This window comes from Oncorhynchus mykiss, chromosome 1 (genome assembly GCF_013265735.2).
Source record: "Oncorhynchus mykiss isolate Arlee chromosome 1, USDA_OmykA_1.1, whole genome shotgun sequence".
NCBI classification, from domain to species: domain Eukaryota; kingdom Metazoa; phylum Chordata; class Actinopteri; order Salmoniformes; family Salmonidae; genus Oncorhynchus; species Oncorhynchus mykiss.
The window spans coordinates 30,781,462-30,808,423 of NC_048565.1; the positions used below are offsets into that span (position 1 = coordinate 30,781,462).

Below are 26,962 nucleotides of genomic sequence, written 5' to 3' on the forward strand. Positions count from 1 at the left end.
AAGAGCTGTTTGAAAAGAACGTCTGAAATGTCAGTCTGTTTTGGTGGGATGGAGTTTTGTCCTGCCTGGTGACATCCCCAGGTGGTAAGTTAGTTAAAAGACAAATAAGAAAGAGAGTTCCACACCTCTCTGCCAATAACAGCCAGTTTTCAGTTTTCACCTCAATGCTCGCAGACAGTTCTACAGTAGCATAATTCTTGCTTGAGAATTTGCTCTTTGCTAAGAAGCAATTTTAGTTTATTTTTTACCATTTAAATTTTAAACAATCACAGTTAGGTAGTTGTTACCCAGAAATGATTTTATATTGAGCTAAAAAATGGCTGCCTTGGTCCTTTAACATGCACTTACCCAAGCTACAGATAACGTTGTGCAGGGTAGTTCATGTCAGCTCCAAATTAAATTAGGACCCTTCCAGGTATTAAGGAATACAGAGACATTTGGTAGTAAACAATTTGATAAGAAACACACTTCTCTAATTGAAAACATCAGATGCCCCCCCAGCAGCTAGTGTGTAGTGGTTTGACGTTGTTGATGTTGTCATCGCTCCATTAGGTTTAATAGACTGGAATGACAGGGCGATTCCTTTATCTTTGGGCTTTTCTTATTTTGCAATAAGAAAATTATGACAAAGAGGCAATAAATGTGTTTACAAGAAACAATAGAATTGGCTCCTCATTTGATCAAAATGGGTCAAGACAATACATTTTTACAGTGAAAAGTATTTGATTACGGATTACAAAGAGGTTGCCGTTAGAATACAAAAAAATGGAGTGTACTAGTGAACTCATGTAATTGGTTGAGCTTCAAATGAATGCAAACTCTGCTCAATGCACATTCACATTAGGCTATATTTATAGAGATCATGAAAAACAGACAGAAATCCTTCGTAGAACTAAGCAGGCATGTTTGATAGCACTGACAATTGTTTTGGAAATACATCTCCAATAAATCAATGGACATAACATTTGAACTATGTGTACTGACTGTCTTTAGCGCAGAGCTGTCTGTGGGGATAGAGGGGAAGCCATATGAGGCTTGAGAGAGAGGGAGAGAGATTATAGGAGGCATCCCAGCCTGTGCAAGAGGCTTAGTCTGGCTAGGCGGGGAGGTGGAACCCTGTGAATTCTAATGAACTGGCAAGACTCCCCAAAACCAGCCTCTCCATCTCCAACAGGACAGAGAGGGGTAGGTGATTAGGGGCGCTGCATCCCTCTGCACCCCCTCCACGGCAAACCAAATAGAGCAGGTCATTTTCCCTGTGATAATTATGCCCAGAACCAGGCATTAAGGGATTGGTAATGGACCTGCTTATTCTTCATGTGCTGTAGAGGAGCCGACTGAGAAAAAAGCATGATTATGTGGGTGACTCTAGTATGAGTAGCAGTGGCTGTTGAAAAACTTAGCCTTTGAGGGGGAGGTTAACGAATGAACTTCATTATTGAGGAGCATACCAGGGAGACCCCCTGGAGCTTGTGATATATTACCTAGCGTCAAACTTACACACTCCCACATCACCACTATAGAGCAACATCAACTCTGGGGGAGGCATGCATGTAAACTAAAATAGTTAACCTTCTCGCTTGAGGGGAGAAAAAAACAAAGCGCAACAAACAAGGATGTACACAGGTTTAATATATATTTCTGTTTGGAAAAAAAATTCAATGAGCTCCTTTGTGAAACTAAATGTGTATCATTGCTTTTAAATTAGAAAGTGCACTATTGATTTTCTGTCTTAATTCACAGAGCCCTTCTCTCTGGATACACAACAGTGAATATCCTCTGCACAGAAAACCTCAGAAGAAAAATGTTTTAGGCTTAAACTAACAGTGTTTAATGTTCTGTCTGTAACTGAGAAGAGGCAGTCCAGATCACACTGTATATATTACACTCATTTGTTAAAAATAACTCTGCTCAAGCATGAAAGTTATTTTTTGAAAGTTTACAGCACTCTATAAATCCAGTGACCCACTAGAAGGACTAGATTTTTCTTTAAGATGGAGGGAGATCTTCAGGCTATGGAGGCAAACAGCACTTAGCCTTCCCCCTTCCGTTGTGCCTTGCTGGAGTTTCTCCATGGCGGACGGAGGGAGCACTTTTAGCCAGCAAGCTATGAACACTTTTACTCTTGACATATGAGGATGCCATGGGTGTGGCGGAGTGATTCATCACACGGTGTGCTCCTCCTGCACCCTCACACATTAGTAATGTGGTCCACAGAGGAGGAGGCCTGTCACTACTCTGTACCTGGACCCCACGAACAAGGTAGGTCAACAGGAGGCATCAGCGCCTGGCCCACTTTTAGTCTTTCACAGCACCTTTAAGTTTCCTCGGGCTCCACCAGCCCAGAGCAGGGTGAGACAGACTGTACTGTATGAAAATCTCATGCTGTACATACCAGCAGCATACCAGCCTGCATCCCACTGCTAGCTTGCCTCTAAACAGGGTTGGTCCTGGTCAGTCCCTGGATGGGATACCAGATGGTGTTGGAGGGCCAGAAGGAGGCACCTTTTCCTCTGGACAAAAAAAATATTATAATAATAATAATATCCCAATGCCCCAGGGCAGTGATTGGGGACATTGCCTTGTGCATGGTGCTGTCTTTCGGATGGGAAGTTAAACAGGTGTCCTGACTCTGTGGTCACTAAAGACCCCATGTCACTTACTGTAAGAGTAGGGGTGTTAACCCTGGTGTCCTGCCTAAATTCTCAATCTGGCCATCATACCATCATGGTCACCTAATCATCCCCAGCTTACAGTTGGCTCATTAATTCCCCTGTAACTATTCCCCAGGTCGTTGCTGCAAATGGGAATGTGTTCTCAGTCAACTTACCTGGTAAAATAAGGGTTGAATATAAATAAAAAAATACATACAAGGACAAACCACTGAAATGAGCAATATCTCATATAGGAGATGTTTTATTAATACTGTACATCCACAAAATCCAAAATAAGTTCTTAATATGTATCATAGAATGAGTGAAACTTGGTCAATGTCCAACGTAGCATAAAGGAATGAGTCTGCCTCAAAGAAGACATGAGTGAGATTTTCTAAGAGAAGATTCCAGATTTTCACCTCTAAACCAACACAAGCCTGAGGGAGTTTCATCAGAAGGCTGGGTAGTCTTCTGTAATACCAGCGTAACAAAATGTTATGAGCACCAAGCACATGATCATCTGTTCTTTCATATAATATAGAGCCACTTTAAGTCAGTATAAGCCTTTGACCTGAACACTGCAGGTAATGCAAGTTTAAACACCTACCTCCGTATTCATGTTTGTCATTTTACTAGTGAAGATTAGGTGAAAAAGGCTATTTGAAACCACAACACAGGATTAAGGGATAATGCTGCTCTGTGTCTTCTGAGTCGACCTTGATTCTGTAATCCAGCACAATACTGGGTAACAGCGTATTTCCCTCTCTCTTACAGTACAACTGTTCACTTAGACATAATGGCAAACACTTAATGATACAATTCTAACTGAGGGAGAAATCTACATCGACCAGATCTTTGCTGTATACACTTCACACTTGGAATCCAAGGAAAATAACTGCAAAATGTGACAATATTTTACCGCAATTGATTTGTTTTATATTTCTGTTTCCTTTTCTTTGAATGTAATTCAATATTTTATCCTGTTACATAAATTGCAAAAACAAAGGAGAAGAAAACAAAGGGAAAGTTGGATCCTAAAACAAAGAAGGAAACATTGTCTTTAGTCTCAGAGAGAAAAATCACCAGTAAGTTGATTTGAATTACTCAGGCTCGCACTTTAATGACCGGGGGTGAGAAATGAAGTTGATCTTTAAAGTGAGCCAACCTGCAGTCAGCCACGGCATCGTTAAGGAGACTACCACTTAATCAGAGAGAGGACACCAATTTAGCAGGAAGCTAACTATGCAGGAGGAGTCATCGACCCATTATCAAGCATCATAACATGACATATGACCAGGTAGGTTATACAGCAAGCATTTCTCAGCTAGCCATTTTTACTGACTCCCTCTCTCTCACACAGTTTTCATTTTTTCACCTCTCTGCCGCAGACACAGTAGAATGAGAACCTTCCTTTGATGTCTGGGATCCTATAATGCTAAGGCGTTGAAATTTGCATGCTTGTTATCTATGGAATCTTAATGATCACAGCTAACATCACAATGGGTTAACCACATTCTTCTGTCCAGAAACATTAATAACAGAACAGCACCAGGGGCCGGATTCACAAAACATTACTTACGAAAAAACGTAAGAAGTTTCTTAAGGAAAAAAATAGGAAGTTCATGAGATAGTTCGTAATTTAATTCCTCAAAATGTTCTTAGAAATTCGTAGTTTTCTTAGGATCTTCGTAAATATCTTCTTATGTGGCACTGACATTAGTGACGTGCTTGAAACCAATAAATAGCCTATGTGACAAGGATGATTGGATTTGGTTATTACGTTATAATTTACACATTATAGCCATCAGACTAGCTATATCCAAATCAAAAATGGATGTCGTCCATCATAGAGATGGTGGTAGAGGGACTGCGCGACCGGTAAGTTAGTTAGCTACGTTAGCTAGTAAAGACATTATAGCCAAAATAGCTAACGATGTTAACGTTAGCTAACTTAGCCAAGTTCTTCTTTGCAAATTGATGAGATAGCGCTAGCTATTTAACACTTCTAGAATATTGTAATATATTGTTAATTACTAGCTAGCTTGATAATGCGTGTTTAATTTGTTTTCTTGCTGTATTTAAATACCCGGTAGCCAACTGTGTCTGTGCCGCAAGAAAACGTTAATGGTTCCAAAAGTATCCATTTGTCTCAAGACAAGGGTTTAACTGTCCTAAAACTAAGTACATTTCCCAGGAAAAATTTTAAAGCATTATTTTCAAGAATCCCATTTCTTCTAAACTTTTTTCTTAGGAAAAACCTTAAGAACACATTTCCAATAACTTTATTGAGGAATAGCAACTTTGCTTAACTTTCTTCAATTGTTAAAGAAAAAATGGCAGTTACGAAGAACTTTTGTGGATCCGGCCCCAGATCTCTAATGAAAGTAATCTAATACAATGTTCACATGTGATCAACTACAATGAATAGATCACCAACAGCTTCACTGTATTTTTTTCCGGCCCCAGATCTCTAATGAAAGTAATCTAATACAATGTTCACATGTGATCAACTACAATGAATAGATCACCAACAGCTTCACTGTATTTTTTTCAATAGTAGTGGTGCCTTTATGTATCTCTGTGTCTTCACTGAATAAAGTGTGCTCTATTTTTCAGCTTGCTATTGCATATGCTCTAGTCCAGGGGTGTCAAACACATTTTTGTCAGAGTGGTGCATTTGGTCTTCAATGAGGTCCGGAGGGCCGCACTGAAAATTGGTTATATTTCCTAGCTGTCAAAATGTGTAAAAAATGGTCCTCTATCCGTTTTTGGAATTTGTGTATGCTCTCTGACTGTCTAGCTTTCATGTAGGTGATTATTTGCGAGCTGGACACAGTCAAGAAATGGAATACATGTATGTTTATTATAATTTCTACAGTTATGATTTGGTTTATGTCATTTCCACCCCCCAAAAAAACTCAAACCCCTTCGCAGTATCTGGGCAGTATGTTTGACACCCCTGTCTATTTGATTAAAAAAATTCTACCAACCAGCAGTTCTATCCCTAAAATAAATACAATTAACTTTGCCTCCTCAAATTCACATTACTTCTGTGCAGTTAGATTTTTTTGTCTTATTCTGCTAAAGAAACAATCACAATTAAACACAACTATGACAATGAACAGCTTAGTCTGCATAGTTTATTCAACAATATTACATCTGAATAATTCAGGAATTAAATAATATATGTTAATTATGGGCCACATTATTCAAACATGATATAATTTCATCTGCATTTCCATAGTTATTATAATTGCAAATCTCATAATAAAATACTTTTGATCATAGAAATAAGATCTCCACCGTGGATGTTGTCAACTGAGCACTACAATTACTATAATTCTTTCTGGGTGTTCCACAAATTTCATAGAGAATGGAGGCAAGAAAATGTAAAAAAATGTTAGCCTGAGTGTGGTCTGTGTGTAGGAGAGGAGGATGAGAGAGCCTGCCTGGGTATGGCCTACCTCTTCTCTTCTCCAGAGGAAGTTAATGATGGCACAAGGACATTTAATTATGGCACCCATCTTAAAGCTTCCCCGTCAGCATCACTCAGGATCATATCCGGAGGAGCTCTATGACTTCCTCTTCTGTCACCCTCCATGAATCAAAGCTTTTATTACATGCTGACACTCTTGTCCTGCATTGGCTGGACGATGTACACGCACCCTGGGAAAGTGATGAGGCACAGGAAACCTGACGAGTGACAGATAACCTGCGCTGCAAGGCCGGCCCTACTCACTCTGTGGCATGGTGCGTGTGTGACGGTCTGCTTTACCCTGCTTTGCCAGTCATGCCAACCTGCCTACACTACCTAACCATGCCATCTCAGCAACCCCTCAGCCCCTCACCTGGGGTGGCAGGCAGCCTGCAGAAGAGAAATCGCTCACAGCAGATGGGGCCAGTAATTTTAGCCGGCCCGTCCGAGCATTGTGTCCTTGTCACATGTCACTTACTCTTGTTTTCTGGTCTGACAACACTTCAAGACAGGGCCTTTCAGGTTGGGGTGAGACATAAAGAGACAGGGTGAGGCCTCTCTTCTCTTCTCCTCTCTTCGCTCTGGCTCAGGCACTCACAAAGACACAGCACTAGAGAAGAACCAGATTAAGGGCCCACAAAGACAGCCTCCCAGCCCTACAAAGACAGCCCTCTAGCACCACAAAACGCTGCGGCAACCCTCCCCCCCCCTCCCAGCTCCCCACGTCACTCTTCCTTTCACACACACTGTAGCCCCAGGAGGTGATAAAGAACCCACTCCATTCTGACAAACGTATGCAAAGAAAGTGCATTTTACAAAGGACATTTGTAATTTTATAAAATAGCAGACATAATGCTTTTACTGAAAACTCATATTGTGTGGGAGAGAAAAAAACGTACAGTGGAGAGGAAAAATTGAGAAAAATCATGCTGGCCTGGTTTACGACAAATAGATAGCTCTATTGATTTCCTTTTACCAGTGGCTGTCCATCCCTCACTGTGGTGATTATACTGACCTATTTCACAAAAAAATGGCTGTCTATTATGGATTAAACCAAAGTGTCCAAAAAAATGTCTTATTCTTTTCACGGAGCAAACAAATAGACTAAGATGAATGATGATCTATTATAAAGAAAAATAAAAGATGGTGAGTGTTCAGTGTTGTTCAGGGAGAAACAAAATGCAAGCTTGAGCTCCATATTGAGAGTGTTCAGCAGCAGAACAGGCTTCTCTTGGTTGGGGCATTCGACGCCCCGGAAGTACAGCCAATTTAAATCAATCATAACAAAATATGTAATTCTCAAATTTATTTTATAACATAATAAGGATGCAGTTAATGTGTGTGTATTATCTGAATGAACAAAAAAAGATTACAGTTGTAAACGTATCTGCATTTATAGTACACTATAAATACTATGAATTAATGTAATAGTTTTCTGTTTGTATTTTCCTCTGAGTACTGCTACTGTATATGTGATGCAGCAGTGTACGAGTGTTGTGTCTGTCACTAGTGACTAGTAGTATCTCACTGTGTAGCACTGAGACTCTGCCCCAGCTAAATAATGTACGTAGGTACTGGATGCACTTCCCACATGAGTGCAACTAACAAATCCCTGCAGAGCTGAATCAAGGCAACGATGTGATGAAACACCTTCAAACAAACACTGAGCAGGGAATATTGAGCTACACTCTGCCCCAGGATATTCCACAGCAGTATGCCTGTTGCCAAGCAAAATTAGATAGCCTCTGGGACATATTATTCAACCAAATTGGCACTGTACAGCAGTATTAAGGACTATCAATCTCATGTTCGATAATCACAAATATTTAAGCTCAGAGTAGCAATAAATAACCCCTCTCAACAGAGGAATAATGAGATCTGTTGTGTCATAATAACAAGTTAAGTAGATGTTTCACATAGGGAGGTAGCCTAGCGGTTAAGAGTGTTGTGCCAGCAACCAAAAGGTCATTGGTTTGAATCCCAGAGCCAACTATATGAAACATCAACAGATGTTTCACATAGTTGCAAGGCACTTAACCCTAAATAATATGAATAAAAAAAATGTCTGTAGTGTGTACTGGGCTGTATGCACTACCTAATACATCACTCCAAGATGGCGTAGCAGTGAAGACGTGTTTGTTTTGTCCTCTCGTGTACTTTTGTATTTTTCATATTTTTTGTATATATATTTCAATTTATTTTCAATCTCTTGTCCGAATTTTTTATTCGATTATACCTTCCGGTAACCTGCCTCACCCAATGTGATACAGAATCGCTATTATTTTCAATTTTAGAACACATTCAAGAATCTCCAGAAGCTAACCAGCTAATTAGCTATTTAGTCATTGTTAGCCACTGCTAGGGGATTTTACCTTCTGCACAGATACCAGCCCTGTTTTTAGCCTGGATAATACTCGCTAGTCTACCAATATCGGACAGTCTCTCCACAACAACGCCGGATTCCTGCCATAATCCCTGGACCACTACTTCTGATCTTCACAGCTAGCTTGCAGCTAGCTAGCTAGCTCACAGCTTGCAGCTAGCTAGCTCACAGCTAGCTTTCACTAACCGTGGCACCCAGTACCGAAGCTATCCCTGAGGCCCACCTCCCGGCCTACTCAGCTGTTCACCCGAACCCCACTCATACACGGCTAGAGCCCAAAACTCCACCGGATCCTTGCTGTAAACTCTGGACCTTGGCACCGGATCACCGCTACTACCGATTGGATATAGTGGCTAACGCCACTGCCACGAAGCTAGCACCAATTAGCCGTGTGCCAGGCACATCTCCCAGCTAGCAAACTAAATTCCACAATACCTCTTTCGCCATCTGGCTTGGATTCTCTGTCGACACGGCGCCCCGCCGCACCACCACGACTGGTCTGCCGACGAATACTCCATCCGCTGTGCCTTCATCCGGCCTCCGTCGGAGCAGACGCTCCTACTAGCCCAGGGCTACTAACTTTAAAGCCGTGTCGCTAGCGTAGTGGCGGCTCCCCTGTCTCATCTACTGCTGCCCCCTGGACACTACGATTACTTGGCTACATAGCTGATGCCTGCTGGACTGTTCATTAATCACGGTACTCCATTCTGTTTATTTATTTGTTATCTGTCGGCCCCAGCCGCGAACTCAGGCTCTGTGTGTAGTTAATCCGACCCTCTCGGCCTAGTCTTCACCATTTTACCTGCTGTTGTTGTTGTCTCACCTGTTGTTTTAGCTAGCTCTCCCAATCAACACCTGCGATTACTTTATGCCTCGCTGTATGTCTCTCTCAAATGTCAATATACCTTGTATACTGTTGTTCAGGTTAGTTATCATTGTTTTAGTTTACAATGGACCCCCTAGTTCCACTCTTCATACCTCTGATACCTCCTTTGCCCCACCTCCCACACATGCGGTGACCTCACCCATTACAACCAGCATGTCCAGAGACACAACCTCTCTTATCATCACCCAGTGCCTGGGCTTACCTCCGCTGTACCCGCACCCCACCATACTCCTGTCTGCGCATTATGCCCTGAATATATTCTACCACGCCCAGAAATCTGCTCCTTGTATTCTTTGCCCCCAACACTCTAGGCGACCAGTTTTGATAGCCTTTAGCCGCACCCTCATCCTACTCCTCCTCTGTTCCGCGGGTGATGTGGAGGTAAACCCAGGCCCTGCATGTCCCCAGGCACCCTCATTTGTTAACTTCTGTGATCAGAAAAGCCTTGGTTTCATGCATGTCAACATCAGAAGCCTCCTCCCTAAGTCTGTTTTACACACTGCTTTAACACACTCTGCAAACCCTGATGTCCTTGCTGTCTGAATCCTGGCTTAGGAAGGCTACCAAAAATTCTGAGATTTCCATACCCAACTATAACATTTTCCGTCAAGATAGAACTACCAAAGGGGGAGGAGTTGCAGTCTACTGCAGAGATAGCCTGCAAAGTAATGTCATACTTTCCAGGTCCATACCCAAACAGTTCGAACTTCTATTTTAAAAAATGAATCTCTTCAGAAATAAGTCTCTCACTGTTGCCGCCTGCTACCGACCCCCCTCAGCTCCCAGCTGTGCCCTGGACACCATTTGTGAATTGATCGCCCCCCATCTAGCTTCAGAGTTTGTTCTGTTAAGTGACCTAAACTGGGATATGCTTAACACCCCGGCAGTCCTACAATCTAAGCTAGATGCCCTCAATCTCACACAAATCATCAAGGAACCCACCAGGTACAACCCTAAATCTGTAAACAAGGGCACCCTCATAGACGTTATCCTGACAAACTGGCCCTCCAAATACACCTCCGCTGTCTTCAATCAGGATCTCAGCGATCACTGCCTCATTGTCTGTATCTGCTACGGGTCCGCAGTCAAACAACCAATCCTAATCACTGTCAAACGCTCCCTAAAACACTTCTGCGAGCAGGCCTTTCTAATCGACCTGGCCCGGGTATCCTGGAAGGATATTGACCTCATCCCATCAGTTGAGGATGCCTGGTCATTCTTTTACTAGTAACTTCCTCACCATCTTAGATAAGCATGCTCCGTTCAAAAAATGCAGAACTAAGAACAGATATAGCCCTGGTTCACTCCAGACCTGACTGCCCTCGACCAGCACAAAAACATTCTGTGGCAGACTGCAATAGCATCGAATAGTCCCTGCGATATGCAACTGTTCAGGGAAGTCAGGAACCAATACACGCAGTCAGTCAGGAAAACAAAGGCCAGCTTTTTCAAGCAGAAATTTGCATCCTGTAGTTCTAACTCCAAAAAGTTCTGGGACACTGTAAAGTCTCCCAGGACGGCAGGGTAGTCCAGTGGTTAGAGCGTTGGACTAGTAACCGGAAGGTTGCAAGTTCAAACCCCTGAGCTGACAAGGTACAAATCTGTCGTTCTGCCCCTGAACAGGCAGTTAACCCACTGTCCCTAGGCCGTCATTCTATTTTTCTACTGTGTTATTGACTTGTTTATTGTTTACTCCATGTGTAACTCTGTGTTGCTGTCTGTTCACAATGCTTTATCTTGGCCAGATCGCAGTTGTAAATGAGAACTTGTTCTCAACTAGCCTACCTGGTTAAATAAAGGTGAAATTTAAAAAAAATTAAAATAAAACTGGAGCAAAGCTTTTTGCCATCCAAGACCTCTATAGCAGGCGGTGTCAGAGGAAGGCCCTAAAAATTGCCAAAGACTCCAGCCACCGTAGTCATAGACTGTTCTCTCTGCTACCACACGGCAAGCGGCCTGGAGCAACAAGTCTAGGTGCAAAAGGCTTTTAACAGCTTCTACCCCCAAGCCATAAGACTCCTGAACAGCTAATCAAATGGCTACCTGGACTATTTGCACTGCTGATACTCTCTGTTTATTATCTCTGCATAGACACTTTACTCCTACCTATATGTAAAAAAAATCACCTTTATTTAACCAGGTAGGCTAGTTGAGAACAAGTTCTAATTTACAACTGCGACCTGGCCAAGATAAAGCAAAGCAGTGCGTCACAAACAACAACACAGAGTTACAAATGGAAAAAACAAACATACAGTTTCTATACAATAGAAAAAGTCCATATACAGTGTGTGCAAATGAGGTAGGATAAGGGAGGTAAGGCAATAAATAGGCCATAGTGGTGAAATAATTACAATTAAACACTGGAGTGATAGATGTGCAGAAGACTAATGTGCAAGTAGAGATACTGGGGTGCAAAGGAGCAAAATAAATAAAACAGTATAGGGATGAGGTAGTTGGATGGGCTATTTACAGATGGGCTATGTACAGGTGCAGTGATATGTGAGCTGCTCTGACAGCTGGTGCTTAAAGTTAGTGAGGGACATATGAGTCTCCAGCTTCAGTGATTTTTTTGCAGTTCGTTCCAGTCATTGGCTGCAGAGAACTGGAAGGAAAGGTGGCCAAAAGAGGAATTGGCTTTGGGGGTTGACCAGTGAAATATACCTGCTGGAGCACATGCTACGGGTGGGTGCTGCTATGGTGACCAGTGAGCTGAGATGAGGTGGGGCTTTACCTAGCAAAGACTTATAGATGACCTGGAGCCAGTGGGTTTGGCGACGAGTATGAAGCGAGGGCCAGCCAACGAGTGCGTACAGGTCGCATTGGTGGGTAGTTTTGGGGGCTTTGGTGACAAAACAGATGGCACTGTGATAGACTGCATCCAATTTGCTGAGTAGAGTGTTGGAGGCTATTTTGTAAATCGCCGAAGTCGAGGATCGGTAGGATAGTCAGTTTTACGAGGGTATGTTTGGCAGCATGAGTGGCTGCTTTGTTGCAAAATAGGAAGCTGATTCTAGAATTTAATTTGGGATTGGAGATGCTTAATGTGAGTCTGGAAGAATAGTTTACAGTCTAACCAGACACCTAGGTATTTGTAGTTGTCCACATATTCTAAGTCAGAACCATCCAGAGTAGTGATGCTGGACAGGCGGGCAGGTATGGGCAGCGATCGGTTGAAGAGCATGCATTTAGTTTTACTTGCATTTAAGAGCAGTTGGTCACGGAAGGAAAGTTTTATGGCATTGAAGCTCGTCCGGAGGTTAGTTAAAACACAGTGTCCAAAGAAGTGCAAGAAGTATACAGAATGTTGTCGTCTGCGTAGAGATGGATCAGAGAATCACCAACAGCAAGACCGACATCATTGATGGGGCGGCAGCATAGCCTAGTGGTTAGAGCATTGGACTAGTAACTGAAAGGTTGCAAGATCGAATCCCCGAGCTGACAAGGTTCAAATCTGTCGTTCTGTCCCTGAACAAGGCAGTTCCTAGGCTGTCATTGAAAATAAGAATTTGTTCTTAACTGACTTGACACACTGAACTCTATCTGAGTACACTAAGAATATTACCTCAATTACCTCTACTAACCTGTGTGGGAACCGCAGCCACAATCCTGCAACTCCATATTAGCAAGAGAATTGCTGAATTGCGCCGAGTCTTCGACCACCCAGTCGGCGGACAAGAAGCGGCCAGCCAGCTGTTCAACACCAATGGCTGAGTTCCGCACCGTCGCCGCCGAGAGAGGGTGGAAAACGGAAGCCCTGGTCACCGCTTTCCATCAGGGTTTGTCTAACTCCATCAAGGATGAACTGGACTCTCGGGAACTGGGAGAGGACCTCGAGTCCCTGATATCGCTCGCAATCAGGATCGACAACCATTGTGGCTCCCGTGGTATGGAATATTGAGACCACGGTACGACAAGCACAGTCCCGAGAACCTGACCCAGGCAGAGGTCCCACTAATAGACGTTATGTTCCGAGATCGGCCCATTCTCGAGTACTACAATGGGGGCACTAATCTAAAATAACTGGGCATCCAGGGGTTAATTGGACACTGAAGTTCCTGAGGCGGAAATTCTCGTGGCCCAACATGATTGAGGATGATCCTTTGATGCGGCATGCTCCACCTGTGCGCAAAGCAAGTCATCACGACAGCGACCGGATGGGTTGCTCCAACCTCTGTCCATCCCCAACCGGCCCTGGTACCACCTGTCTGTAGACTTTTATCACTTTTACCACTATCCTGGTGGTCGTCGATCATCTCTCCAAGGCAGCCCATTTCAACGCGTTACCCAAGTTATCCTCAGCGAAGGAGACCTCTCAAATCTTGGGCCCCAGTTTGTCACACGGTATCTGTAGGCCTTCTGCTCCCTGTTGGGGGCGTCGTTGAGTCTCTCCACTCACAGTCGAATGGGCAAACTGAGCGGGCCAACCAGGAGCTGGAGGAGGTACTCTGGTGTTTCGTCTACACTCAGTCCAGCAACTGGAGCAATTTCCTCGTCTGGGTGGAATATTCTCATAACACACTGCCGAACTCAACCACTGGGCTGTCGCTGTTCGAGTGTCAGTTCGGGCCAGTGTACTGTGATCCTGCGGCTACTGTCTATCAGTAAAGTATTATGTTTATCCTTAATCACTGGTTTCTCGTCTCTGGACCTGGGTCCAACCTCACAATTCGCTATTTTCCAGACAGTTTTCAGGTCTACTGTGTGTGCTGTGATGTCTAAATCATGTGCTTGAGTTGAACAGAGGATCACCGTGTCTGTCTGCGTATCTCTGAGGAGAGCAACTCAATACACAGAGCAGGTAAATAAATGAAGACGCAGGGACGAGGCCATGTTTCTCAATTAGTGGAGGCTGCCTCTTGTCACAATGGAGATAAACACTCTGGAGCGCACTCATTGTATTTATGAGTCTGGGCTGTATAGTCTGTAGTACGCTCCACTCCTCTCCCCTCTCCCCTCTCCTCTCTCCTCTCTCCTCTCTCCTCTCTCCTCTCTCCTCTCTCCTCTCCTCTCCTCTCCTCTCCTCTCCTCTCCTCTCCTCTCCTGCTCCGTGATATTGGTGATACTGCATCCCTCTGGAAATTCTATACCCATGCAAGACATACAGTATGTATGGATCTCTAACCTGCTAAAATATGATAGGAACAAAATATTATTGCCAACAGTGTTCTCCAGGCCTACTGTATTTACTGTGACAACATAGTTCTCCAAAGAAAGTTGGACAAATATCCACGCACAATGAATCTTACGAAATCAATGGAGTCATCCATATGAATAGAGTATACGACAGATGCACTGTAACAATGTTTCAACATTTCATATAATCCACAAACAGAACCCTTTAGGTGTACATTTTCTGTGCATGTTTCTGCGTTTGTCATTACAGGAGAGCTGAAGTGAGAGGATTAACCATGGGTAATCAGAAGATCTTCTCTCTGGGAGGAAGAGCAGCATGGTAAGACAAGCTATCTGGCTGGTAAGTCGGTCCTATCAGAGCTGTTAGAGAGCGAGCAGCTTCAGTCTGCTGATGGGAGATTGTAGGTGAAAACGCTAATCTGTCTGTATAATCGGCTAGTCCATCTGATCCACAAGTCTACACCATCTCCCTCAACATATTTTAACACAAACTAATCATATCACAGGTAGGCATTCTGGAGGGCGTGATAAATTATTGTAGTTGGTGGTGCTCCTTGTAATGTCAAATATTTCATTAATATCACAATACTGTAAAAACATGCAAAATAAGATATTTAACACAATGCTATGTGCCTTGATGGCATGACTGTTGACCACTATCTATTAAAATTCCACTTCAACGTCTGCTTTGAGTACCTCAACATTTAGTTGTTTAAATACAGCTGCCAAACAGCCATTTAGGGCCGTTCTGCAGCCCACTTTGCCTTGCTCTTAGCATTATGTAAACACAGCCTATAAAGCTGTCAGGGAAAATGTCAAGGAAAACCATACTTGATTCCTTACTGAGAATTATAGCTTTGTGGTAAGAGTTATATGGCCTGCTGGAGTTGGACCACCACTAATGGTGGATGGAGTGAGAGGCACAAAATATACCCCCAAAAATGTGCATGCAAAAGTTCATAAAGAAAAACAATTATTGATGTGAGAATGTGCTCACCTCCCTTCTAAGTTTTGACCAGGCGTACATCTGCTAGTGGTTGAAATGTTGTATTGCAAGCTGGCAAATAAGTATTTTGTGCAAATGGGGGATATGAAGAAAAGATTGTTCATAAAAAACTAAATAGGAACACATTAACAAGAACACAACCATTTGCTGTTGAGATGTGTGAAAATCTATGTTTTATTTTTATTATAAAAAATAAGTTGACACAGGAATCTTTTTCCTATTTATTTTAATTTCATAACCATTGCAGAACATACTTTTCACCTCTGCATGTGAAGGGTTCCTATTCCAGAAGGAGCCATCTCTCATTTAATTGGGCCTAGTAAATTGATAGTCTATATGTATTTCAAATTTTGCAATTTCATAGGCAGTGTGGTTTATAATACCGGTATACAGTCAGATTTAACAACAGATAATTACATTGAAGTTAGGTTTTTACTGCCACATGTACAGTGGAATGGCTTGTTTGTTCTCTACCAACAAAGCAGTAATGAATATCAGTAGCACTATAAAAAAAACACTTTTTTAACGTAAAGTAGAATAAAACTAACTACTGTAAGTAGACCTACTGTAATGTTAAAGAATTTGCGGGCAATCCCTCACATTTAGGTTGGGGGAAAAGTCGATGCAAAACATTGTTGAATTCAAATGTTCTGCTGACAGGTCCACGACAATTTGCCATTGTTTTCTCTTTCAGAAACTGACACAGTCTTTTCCAGATACAAGCATAAATTACTGCTTACAGATGAAAACATTATGCCAACGCAGTTAATAGACCGGTAGCTTATGTCAAATATTTGACAGTATGGGAAGGCTACAGTATTGCTGTGCGATAGGAGTGTGACATTGCCTATTTCATCTCAGATCCTATAGTCTACCATGGCAGTACATATAAACCCAATAACCTATTGATAAACTAAATATAACAAATCATAGTTTACATGCCAATAGTTCCAAATGATACAACAAATAAAGGGCGTTACTGTCACAATAAAAGGTGATTAGAGGTATTTTACAGACACCGTTTAAATGCTCGTTCATGCACACACAATTCTACGGCAGGTCTGATTTTTAGCAGAACACGCGCAAAGTTTATAAATCTGAATATTTTTGTGTGTGTGCAGATTTGTCAGAAATGGCACACGCAGAAATGTAGTGTGAAATGTACACAACGGTTATATACTCTCATTCTCTATCACAGTCTGAAGAAGCCATGATGGTCTGCAGCACAATAAATGAAGTGTCTATTATCATCCAGAATATTTCACCTTCATAGGGCGGAGCACCCAGACATATAGGAGAGAGGAGATAGCATCTGCCAGGGAACAGATGCCCCTGTAATTTATATTGATGAGGGGACTGGCTGGTGTGGCTTCGTAGTAGGGAACTTCCAGGGGTCTGATCACTCAGGCAGGGAGAGGGGAGAGATAAGACAGAGGGATTGGCTCGGTCTCTGGAATCTCTGGGCTGGATGGGGAGGGAGGTTTCTTCCGGAGTCTGCTCAGCTCAGACCCCAGACACTCAGCACTGGCCAGCATGCCACTGCAGGAGCCACTATGGGAGAGCCGGGTCTGACTGACAGACTGAATGACTGACAGACTGAATAAAGTGATGGCAGTCAGTGTGTAGTTCGAGAGACATAAATAGTGCTGTATGTAGCCAGTCTTCAACCACCATTTTGGGTGGAGCTATATCCACCTTATAACTTTAGTCTAGCTTGACGTACTAGAGCTCCCCTCCCAATCCACCAGATCTTCCCTCAGTCTCTGACCATTAACTGGCCTTTGAACCTTTCCCTGTGCATACATATCTTTGACTCGGGACTATCACCTCTTCCTGTTTGCCCGGCACATCAATCATTGACTTGTAAAAGCACTTTACGATGATTTCTTGACACAGATCACATTTGAATATTTCTCATTGAAAAGAAAGTATGCAGTCCAGCCTCTGCCCAGGACTTTGAACCCAGAATCCTACATTATGCTCTTTGATTTGAGACCCCTTCTGGTGTAGAGGTGCTTAGCTCTGGTCTAATTAAGACAGCAGTTGGGTATCGGATAAAGGGTCAAAGGACTTTGTCTTACCTTACAGAGGAGGGGAGGCCGAAAATCAAACAAGCACACTTCAAACAACTCACTTCATCCATCCCTCTAGACGGGCAAATACCTTAACACAGTCACCTACTTGACCTTAACATTATTTTCAGAGACAGTTTACGTGGCTGCTTCAGTCAAGGGAAGGCTATAGGGCTGACTAGTGCAGACCGAGGACCATTTCCTCTGCTGTGCTCTGATGTTCAAAACAGCTTTTTAGGAGTGTTTTAAAGGGAGTGATCTAACCCTGCTCTCCCAGTCTGAGATAGTCAGACCGCTCTTATAGAAAAGCCCTCTGGTCTTCCCTCTCCATAAGTTTCATCATGATGATCAGAGTGAAAGAACAGGCTTCAGGGCTTCTCTCCCATTCATACACACATAGACAGAGACGCATGTGTACACAGAAGCCCATGCATCACACACACACGCACATTTTTCAATGTAAATATTGTGTGGCTTCAGTTTAAAGAGACAGAGAATCTCTGAGATGGCTTACTGTTTGAGTTTGCATAGCATTCATAACACCATGCCGTGTCACAAACCATCTCTCTGTATTTCTCTGACAGCATCTCTTTTTCAGAAATACACAGTGCTTATAGGTAACCCAGCCTCTAAAGGTTACACACTAAAAACAAATTGCTCTATAGAGTGCAAAATAAGGGTTATTTGGCTTGCAACCATAGCAACAAAAACTATTTTTGGTGCTAAATGGAAACTTTTTTGACGGTTCTATAAAGAACCATGTTCAGAAGGTTCTAAATGTAACCTATAAGGTGCTATAAAGAATATTATCCTAAAGTTTTATAAAGAACCATTAAAAAGGTTATATATACAAAAGTTTGTGGACATCTATTCAAATTAGTGGATTCGGCTATATCAGCCACACCCATTGCTGACAGGTGTATAAAATCGAGTACACCACCACTCATTTGGAATGAGAGGTTCGGCGAGAAGGGGTCCACATACTTTTGGTCATGTAGTGTAGCACCAAAAAAGTGTCTACAACCCTTTTTGGGGCTATATTTTTAAGGTTCTTTATAGAAACTATATGACGATTTAGTTCTATAAAGAACCTTTCACAATCTCAAATGTTCTTTGTAGAATGATTCAGTTTTTTGAAATTCTGATTTAATAGCCATATTAAAATTCCATAGGTTTTATTGTGGTGTTTATTAACAAGTTGAATCAGGTTTGATGGCTCTAGAACAGATGGGGATCCCTGAGGAGAGAATTAAGAACTACTGATTTAGAAAACCGTTCTAAATTGACACAAGGCCATATGTGAGTCTTTCATGAGACAACTTCACTGGTCATAGTGATATATATAATGTTTAATAGCATAACACAACAGATTAGTTCAACTGGAATGACACTCTCACTCACAGTTGCACATAAAGAGCTGTGAGCAAACCACGCCCCAACATATTTGAATGACTCGGCGCCCCTACATTTTAATTATTGCTAAAAGAGGTAAGAAACCTTTTTTGAAATGCAAAGAACTATTGCAGGGCTTAAAGGGTTATTCGGGTCACTATGGTTCCACATAAAACAATCGCTCTTCTCAAAGAACCCTTGACAAACCCTCACCTTTGTTTTTTCAGTTGCAAGCATTGCAGAGAACAAAGAGGAGCTTCAGCAAACTGTCTGGCTGGGATATCAGTGCATGATTTCAAACAGTCATATGACTGCATATAATTTCAATTTCCTCTCTGGCGTTATTAAAATATTCTCTCCAGTTCTACACACAGATAGGGAATAATGAAGAATAGCAATAATGAAAAAAAGTTGAGTTGAGAAAATGTGAAAGTATAAGGCTATGTTACTGTTGGAGGTCAATGTGTGACGTGAGAACGGTACTCCCAGTACACACAGTAGGCCTACTATAGTAACATTAGTAATACAAAACACAACATTCATTTAATCTTCTTTTCATCCTAAGTATAAAATGTGGTTTTATAAAAGTAGGCGAGTTACGTTGTTGTATTACATTATAATCATGCAATAATGTAGGCTAATGTACATATTGTTATGCGTTTTGGTATTAATTTCAAACAAATTGAATACATGTTTCCAAATGGTTTGTACTCACAGGTATGTGTCTTCTTTGTTACTGAAATACCTGAAAAACAGAGAGAAACAGATTTATTAAAACTTCCATTAAATCTGTAAATTAAGGACAGTCATACAATATCCCCAGGCCTAACTTAACCCCTTTGCGCACCATAGCTGTGTTGCTATGTGACTGGGCTGCTGTGGCCCTGTAGTGCTCCTGTCTGTCTCTCGGCTAGATCACAGAGGTCACAGAGGACCCATGTAGGCTCAGCGCAGTGGTGTGACTGGCTCTACGACTGAAAAACACATAGGAACAGAACAACCCTGGCAAGGTGGTTCCAACCCCACAGACAACAGCATTCAGATAGCGAAAATTCATACAAAAACAAACCAAGTCCGGAATACAAATCTGCACAAACATGGTAATGCCCCCACGTGTGACCTCACAAGGCCTATAGTCTGTACATGAGTAATTATTTTCCCCAGAGCGGGAAACGGCAGCGCTGTAAACTCACTGTGAGTCAGACCTGTGTTCTGAGGGTGAGGCGGAGCAGGAGAAGGAGCGCGACTGGCAGTCCTCAGCTTTCCCCCCTTCGGGTGTCAACTCATCTGATGAGCCTCCCTGGTCTAATGCCCTGGGAGCCCGATGCGGACCATCGCACAGCCAACCATGGGCCCCAGTGGGTCCGGATGCTCATGCTTTGCAGGGTGAGAGCACACTAATAGATCCCACATGTCATGCGGAAGCAATGGCACATTTTTCTACAGCTTGCAGCTGAAACTCAGGGGATGACGGGCTGACATGATTCAATAATTCTCGTTGGGGGAAAAAAGAGCGACTGGCAGGAGATAACAATGTTTCAGACATATTTCAGGGGAAAGACCAACGAGGGGGGAGACAAATAAGCCCGTCAGCTTTCTGTACACAGAAACACATTTGATATCAGGTCCAAGGAGCAGAAAGAGAGAGGGGAAACTGTAGTGGGGCGAGATGATGACCTTGTTGGACTGTGATAGAGACAGCGTCACCCGCTTTGAACCTAAAACGGTTCTACGGCTGTCCACATAGGAGAACAATTTGAAGAACCCTTTTGGGTTCCAGGTAAAATCCTTTCCATAGAGGGTTCTACATGGAACCCAAAAGAGTTCTACCTGAAACCAAAAACGGTTCTACCTGGAACCAAAAAGGGTTATCCTATGGGGACAGCCGAAGAGCCCTTTTGGAACCCTTTTTAACCCCTAAGAGTGCAGGACTAACTAGCGTGGGATCATAGCGTGTGATCAGTCACGATTCATGGTATTATCTAGAGAAATAACCATGTTTTACCATTTCAAAAAGCAAAGTACAGGAGACTGCATTTCGTTCCCTTCACCCTTAAGGCTGAAAGTGATTAAAAAACTGGACCTGACATTGTGAATGTAATTGAATTAGTTTCTATTGTCATGTTTGGATGATTTCAATAGCTCTTAACGAGCTGCGCAGTTTGACGTGTTGTTGTATTGTATGTGTAATGGAATATCCTTTTTAGAGTGAGCAGGACAAATCTGTCTGTTGGGCTGTCCGCTTATCACGATACAATATTATAACCATACTTAGGTGCTGATAAGATATGTATTGCAAATCTCATGATTCTATTGTATATGTATTGTGATTTTATTGCGATTCGATTTTCCAAACATATTGCTCTGCTGCAGAGGGACAAGGGAGAGCTGTGAGAAAACGAGTTTTGATCAGTCATGGAAATAAAAGTGCTGAGAACAAATTGTCTCCCTATTTAAAAGGAAGATGAAGAACAATCTATGATGGAACAATTACTTGAGTTTTGGTGCTGGTACAGCCAACTTGCGCGAAAATAATATTGCGATATATTGTCAAAAATAATATCCCGATATGTAACTATATCCATTTTTCCCCCACATCACTTCTTATCAGATGGGATAATGTCTGTGTCCTGTTGTTTCATAGACATTTAGGAATGTGGTAATTAGTATCTGGGTGTGATGTCCTTTCTTTTGTTTTCGCAAGAAAACTGCAAATTAATGTAAATTTAGGTTGGGGGGTGAGTTTCTGTTTTTTTCATGTATAAAATGTCTGAGTATCCTTTGGTTCATCAATGTCTTGTCTGCAAACTCCAGCGTAAAAACACTTTCTCTCTAAGAGATGATTCTGAACTGAAGAAACGTGTAACCACTTATTGGTGACAGAAATTGACTCCATCTTATTTTGAAAAAGTATTCCATGAACACTCCTATTTGGGAAGTGTTAATTCATTCGTGACTAAAAAATATATTAATTGATTCGAGTAAATGCATTCCTTATTTATAAAGTAACTATTTGTTTGACTACATGTTCATAATATTATATTTGTAAATCCTAAATTGTACAGTTATTTACACTACACATAATAATAGGAATGGTGAGGCAATACTATATCTTGCGAGACCCACAAGAGACACTTCAGACCTATTGCTTTTATTCACATGGAGTCAGATTGATAAATCTAGTTTATTATTCAACATAATTTTAACTCAACTACAAAACAGCCACCTAGGGGCCAGGGCTCTGTGATCAGGCTCACGGCCAAACACTGTCTGTCCAACTGTGACATTACGCAAGGTTAAAAAACGGTAATCCTCCTGTAATATCTCAGTCAAATAACAGGGTATTCAGTGTGGCAGTCAGTGTTAGCCTCATAGGCCATGTGGGAGTGGTAGAGTCAACGCTCTGTGTTAATGGATGTGTTGGGCAGAAAAAACCTTGTTTGTTGAAAGGTTAGAGGACTTAGAACTCTAACGCCATGTAAGGAACCTCTCTGGTTTCATGTTGTGGAAATAGAGTATCAGGACTGCATATCAAAATGGCAGCTATTTACTGGCTTCTCTTCAGATCTTAGAAACTGTATTATAGACACATAAAACAGACATTCTGACATTGGCACAATCAGGCTCTGGTTATTGTTTAGATATAGGATTCTAAGGCATGAGTTGTACTCCAGATATTTTACTGAAGACGCACAAAACAATTGGTAGAAAAAGCAGGGCTAATTCCAATTCTGCCCAATATGTCACACTATTAAATCAGCTTGCTGTTCCACAGAACTAGGAAATACAGTACCAGTCAAAAGTTTGGACACACCTACTCATTCCATGGTTTTTCTTTAGTTTTACTATTTTCAACAACAACAACAAAAAGTGTTAAACAAACCAGAATGTATTTTATACATTCTTATATTTTATTTCTTTCCTTCTTAATGCGTTTGAGACAATCAGTTAAGTTGTAACAAGGTAGGGGTGGTATACAGAATATAGCCCTATTTGGTAAAAGACCAAGTCCATATTATGGCAAGAACAGCTCAAATAAGCAAAGAGGAACTACAGTCCATCGTTACTTTAAGACATGAAGGTCAGTCAACCTGGAACATTTCAAGTTTCTTCAACCATCAAGCGCTTTGATGAAACTCATGACGATCGCCACAGAAAAGGAAGACCCAGAGTTATCTCTGCTGCAGAGGAAAAAATAATTAGAGTTACCTGCAACTCAGATTTCAGCCCAAATAAATGCTTCACAGAGTTCAAGTAACACACATATGTTCTGAGGAGACCGCGTGAATCAGGCCTTCATGGTCGAATTTCTGTAAAGAAACCACTACTAAAGGACACCAATAAGAATAAGAGACTAGCTTGGGCAAAAAGAAACACAAGCAATGGACATTAGACAGGTGGAAATATGTCCTTTGGTCCGATGAGCCCAAATTTGCGATTTTTGGTTCCAACCGCCGTGTCTTTGTGAGACGCAGAGTAGATGAATGGATGATCGCAGCAAGTGTGGTTCCCACCGTGAAGCATGGAGGAGCACGTGAGATGGTGTGGGGTGCTTTCCTGGTGACAATGTCTGTGATTTATTTAGAATTCAAGGACACTAACCAGCATGGCTACCACACCTCCAGGCTGTGTTAGGGCTATTTGACCAAGAAGGAGAGTGATGGAGTGCTCCATCAGAAGACCTGGCCCCACAATCACCAGACCTCAACCCAACTGAGATTGTTTGGAATGAGTTGGACCGCAGAGTGAAGGAAAAGCAGCCGACAAGTGCTCAGCATATGTGAGAACTCCTTCAAGACTGTTGGAAAAGCATTCCTCGTGAAGCTGGTTGAGAGAATGCCAAGAGTGTGCAAAGCTGCAATCAAGACAAAGGGTGGCTACTTTGAAGAATCTAAAATATGAAATATATTTTGATTTGTTTAACACTTTTTTGGTTACTACATGATTCCATCTGAATAATTCATAGTGTTGATGTCTTCACTATTATCAAACAATATAGAAAATAGTAAAATAAAGAAAAACCCTTGAATGAGTAGGTGTGTCCAAACGTTTGACTGGTACTGTATATCTCAACATGTTGTTTCCTGCAGAAAAGGCAATGGATGAGAAAGAATCTAAAGAATTGACATGGTGTACCCAATGATAAGGGAATATAATAGTGATGCTCCAGAGCAGTGTTGATAATAGCGAACGGTGAGAGCAACATGACATTGTGTGTACCCAACAGTTTACCACAAAGCCACAAGGATTGAAAAGAGACACACTCTGATGAACTAAACAAGACCACACTAAGAAGGTCCATATTTTGTGCTCTTTCTGTTCCTAATTTTCTTATTATGTCTCCCTGTATCCCCCTGCACTGCACTGTGTATTAGCCCTGTGTATCTGAATCCTGTTGGCCCAGTCCTATCAGCTATTTGTCCCCCGTCCTCCCCACGTCACGAACAGCCATTCTGTCAATGTCACTTAGAGATAAGAAAACTAATCGTTACACCAAAAATGTACTTAGACATAAAGGAGGAAATCATTACTGTCAACAGAGCCGAAAGGCTCCATGGCAGGGGAGGGGAGGAGAGGAAGACGTGCACAGTTAGCCCACTTCCTCCTCTATGTGTTATTCAGAGACCTCTGATTGGAGGTGGCACAGGGTAGGGGCCGGGGAGCCAATATGTGAGTCAGGCTGTGGGAAGGGGAGGGGGAGGGTGGGCTTGGCTGGTGTTTTGGGCAGAAACAACCTCTGTGTCAATAAGGTATGTCTACTCCACTGGAGGGCAGGTTCAGAGGTCACTTTGTCGGTGATTCTCTCCTTGACAGACAGGCGATCTAACATAAACAAGCTTGCCGTTACTAGACCATAGTAGAGTGTATACAAGTCTATGGCCATTCATTTGTCCCTTTAGCCAAACATTTTGATAGTGTGATACATTAAACTTCCCTCATTTGACTACTGAGCTAATTAATATTTCTAGTAGAGATTACAATTTGTCACAATGGAAGGAGGGGATGGCTGTCACCTTGAAACCTTTGATCATTCTGATTCTACCTCACAGTGGTAAACATTCACAGCACACGTTCTCTCCAGTCTCTTCTCATGAGAATTGCCACCTTGTCAGATCAGAAAGGAGTAGGTGTGCAGACAGCTGGAGGTTAACCTCCACTACATCTATCTGCAGGGGGCACACATCCTGTAAACATGCCACTGAGACATAAGGGGAGCGGGCCGGGGAGCGGGCTGGGGCCAGGCCAAGCAGCCGAGTGGTGATTCTTCGGCAAAGACTGCAGCTCAAAGTGACAGCGCTGTAATGAAGTCTGAGGCGTGCGGCAGGCCATACGTCATAATTCCAAGTTCCTTAAAGCCTGACAGGGAATGATTATCATGGATGGTTATTGTCACCCTCCCTCCCTGGGAGACACCGTTGCATTCAGGGGTTGTTGCACCGTGACATTCAAAGTTACAGTCTCCTTCATATAATGGAGCTGTCCTCTCAGCGCGCTAATGGGAGCGATCCATTTAACCTGTGCCAGAAACACACAGACGAGGAAGTTCCTAATGCGAAGCCCCTCCCGCGGGGACGTCACACTCTCCCCCTGGCTGCTCCCTGCCTTCCTGCTGCTTGATTCATTGACTGGCGCTCCTCACTTATCCTCATTCACTGCTCAGTCTGGGGAGACAAGGAGGCCCACTTCCTCCAGTCCGCTTCCCGCTTCGCTCTGCTTGGCACTCCAACGTTCTACGCCCAATGCGCACAAGGACACGGCCAGCACAGACCAGACCAGAGCAGCACAGCAGCACCAGCTACAGGAGGCCTCACACACTTGTGCCTGGTAGCGAATAGTGGGGTTCTCCTGAAATCATGGGCTATTGAACCCAAGTAGTCAGAGCCCATCAGTGTCCATTATTAGGGCCATCTTTTCTCTGATACAGATTGGAACTGTAAATACAATTCACTTTCAGAGTAATTTACATCCAAAGCATCATGCCATACAAAGAAAATAGTACAATACTCTATATTGAGTGCCATATGAAATAAATGATACAGTGCACTTTAGCTGGCTGTACTAAGAGTGAGGAGAGAGGTAAATGTTACAAGAAAGGTTCCCAATACAATAAGTACTCACATACACAATATACGGTAAGATTAATTGAGGAGCTAGCTCGGCTTCATACACAGTCACTCCAATAAGTGTCCCTTCTGTAGTGACACACTTAGCCTTATTATACTAGTAAAAACTATAAATGCAAAAATGTAATGATTAAAAAAGCATAATGGTTCTAATCAGCTGCCCCCTAATATACTAAAACACTTAATCCATGGAGAGGCCAACTCTCTAGGGAGGCGTAGGAGAAAAATGACTTCTCTGTCTCCAGGCACTGTTATTTCTGGTCATTTCTAATTGGTTTTAACTAAAAGCAACCACTCAGAGGGCTCCACAGGTTACTCCTATGCATCACTATGGAATTATCTACAAATAGAAGATTTACATCCAAATTAGTTTTAGAGGACACCACAATTGTCTTTCAAGAGAAGAGAGGAGAAAGAAGGAGAAAAAAAACAATCATATATTTATCTCTATATATATTTTTATATAAGCCTGGATATCTAAAATTATCAGAATGGCTCCATGATTATCAGATAGAGCCCTTGTTGACCACAAGGGCTATCTTGCAGACTCTTCCCTCCCTACAGTATATTTGCCAAACTCCTGCACGCTTCTCCCCCTGTGCAGTTCTGCTTTATTGGGCCTGTGAGTCTCCAGGTGAGTCCTCAATGCGGTGTGTGTGGAGCTGTGTGGAGCTGTGTGGTGGCTCGTGAATTATACATGGTGGCAGAGGAATAGACGTGGCCCAGGAGGGCCGCGGGAACAGCAGGCATGGCTAGGAGGCAGATTGAATACTCTGACGGAATTTTAATTGTACCGCAGGGAGCTGAGCGATAAGCGCTATTGTTATTGGTGAGATG

The 26,962-nt window shown here is 42.5% G+C and overlaps 1 protein-coding gene across 1 annotated transcript in view; it reads right to left on the minus strand.

The window, feature by feature from the left end:
- LOC110520931 (nuclear receptor ROR-alpha A) overlaps positions 1-26,962 on the minus strand; it is a 267,888-nt gene that overhangs the window by 67,624 nt on the left and 173,302 nt on the right. The window contains exon 3 of the mRNA XM_021598357.2: positions 19,717-19,746. Coding sequence (XP_021454032.2) covers positions 19,717-19,746 — 30 coding nt within the window. The remainder of the gene's footprint in view (positions 1-19,716; positions 19,747-26,962) is intronic.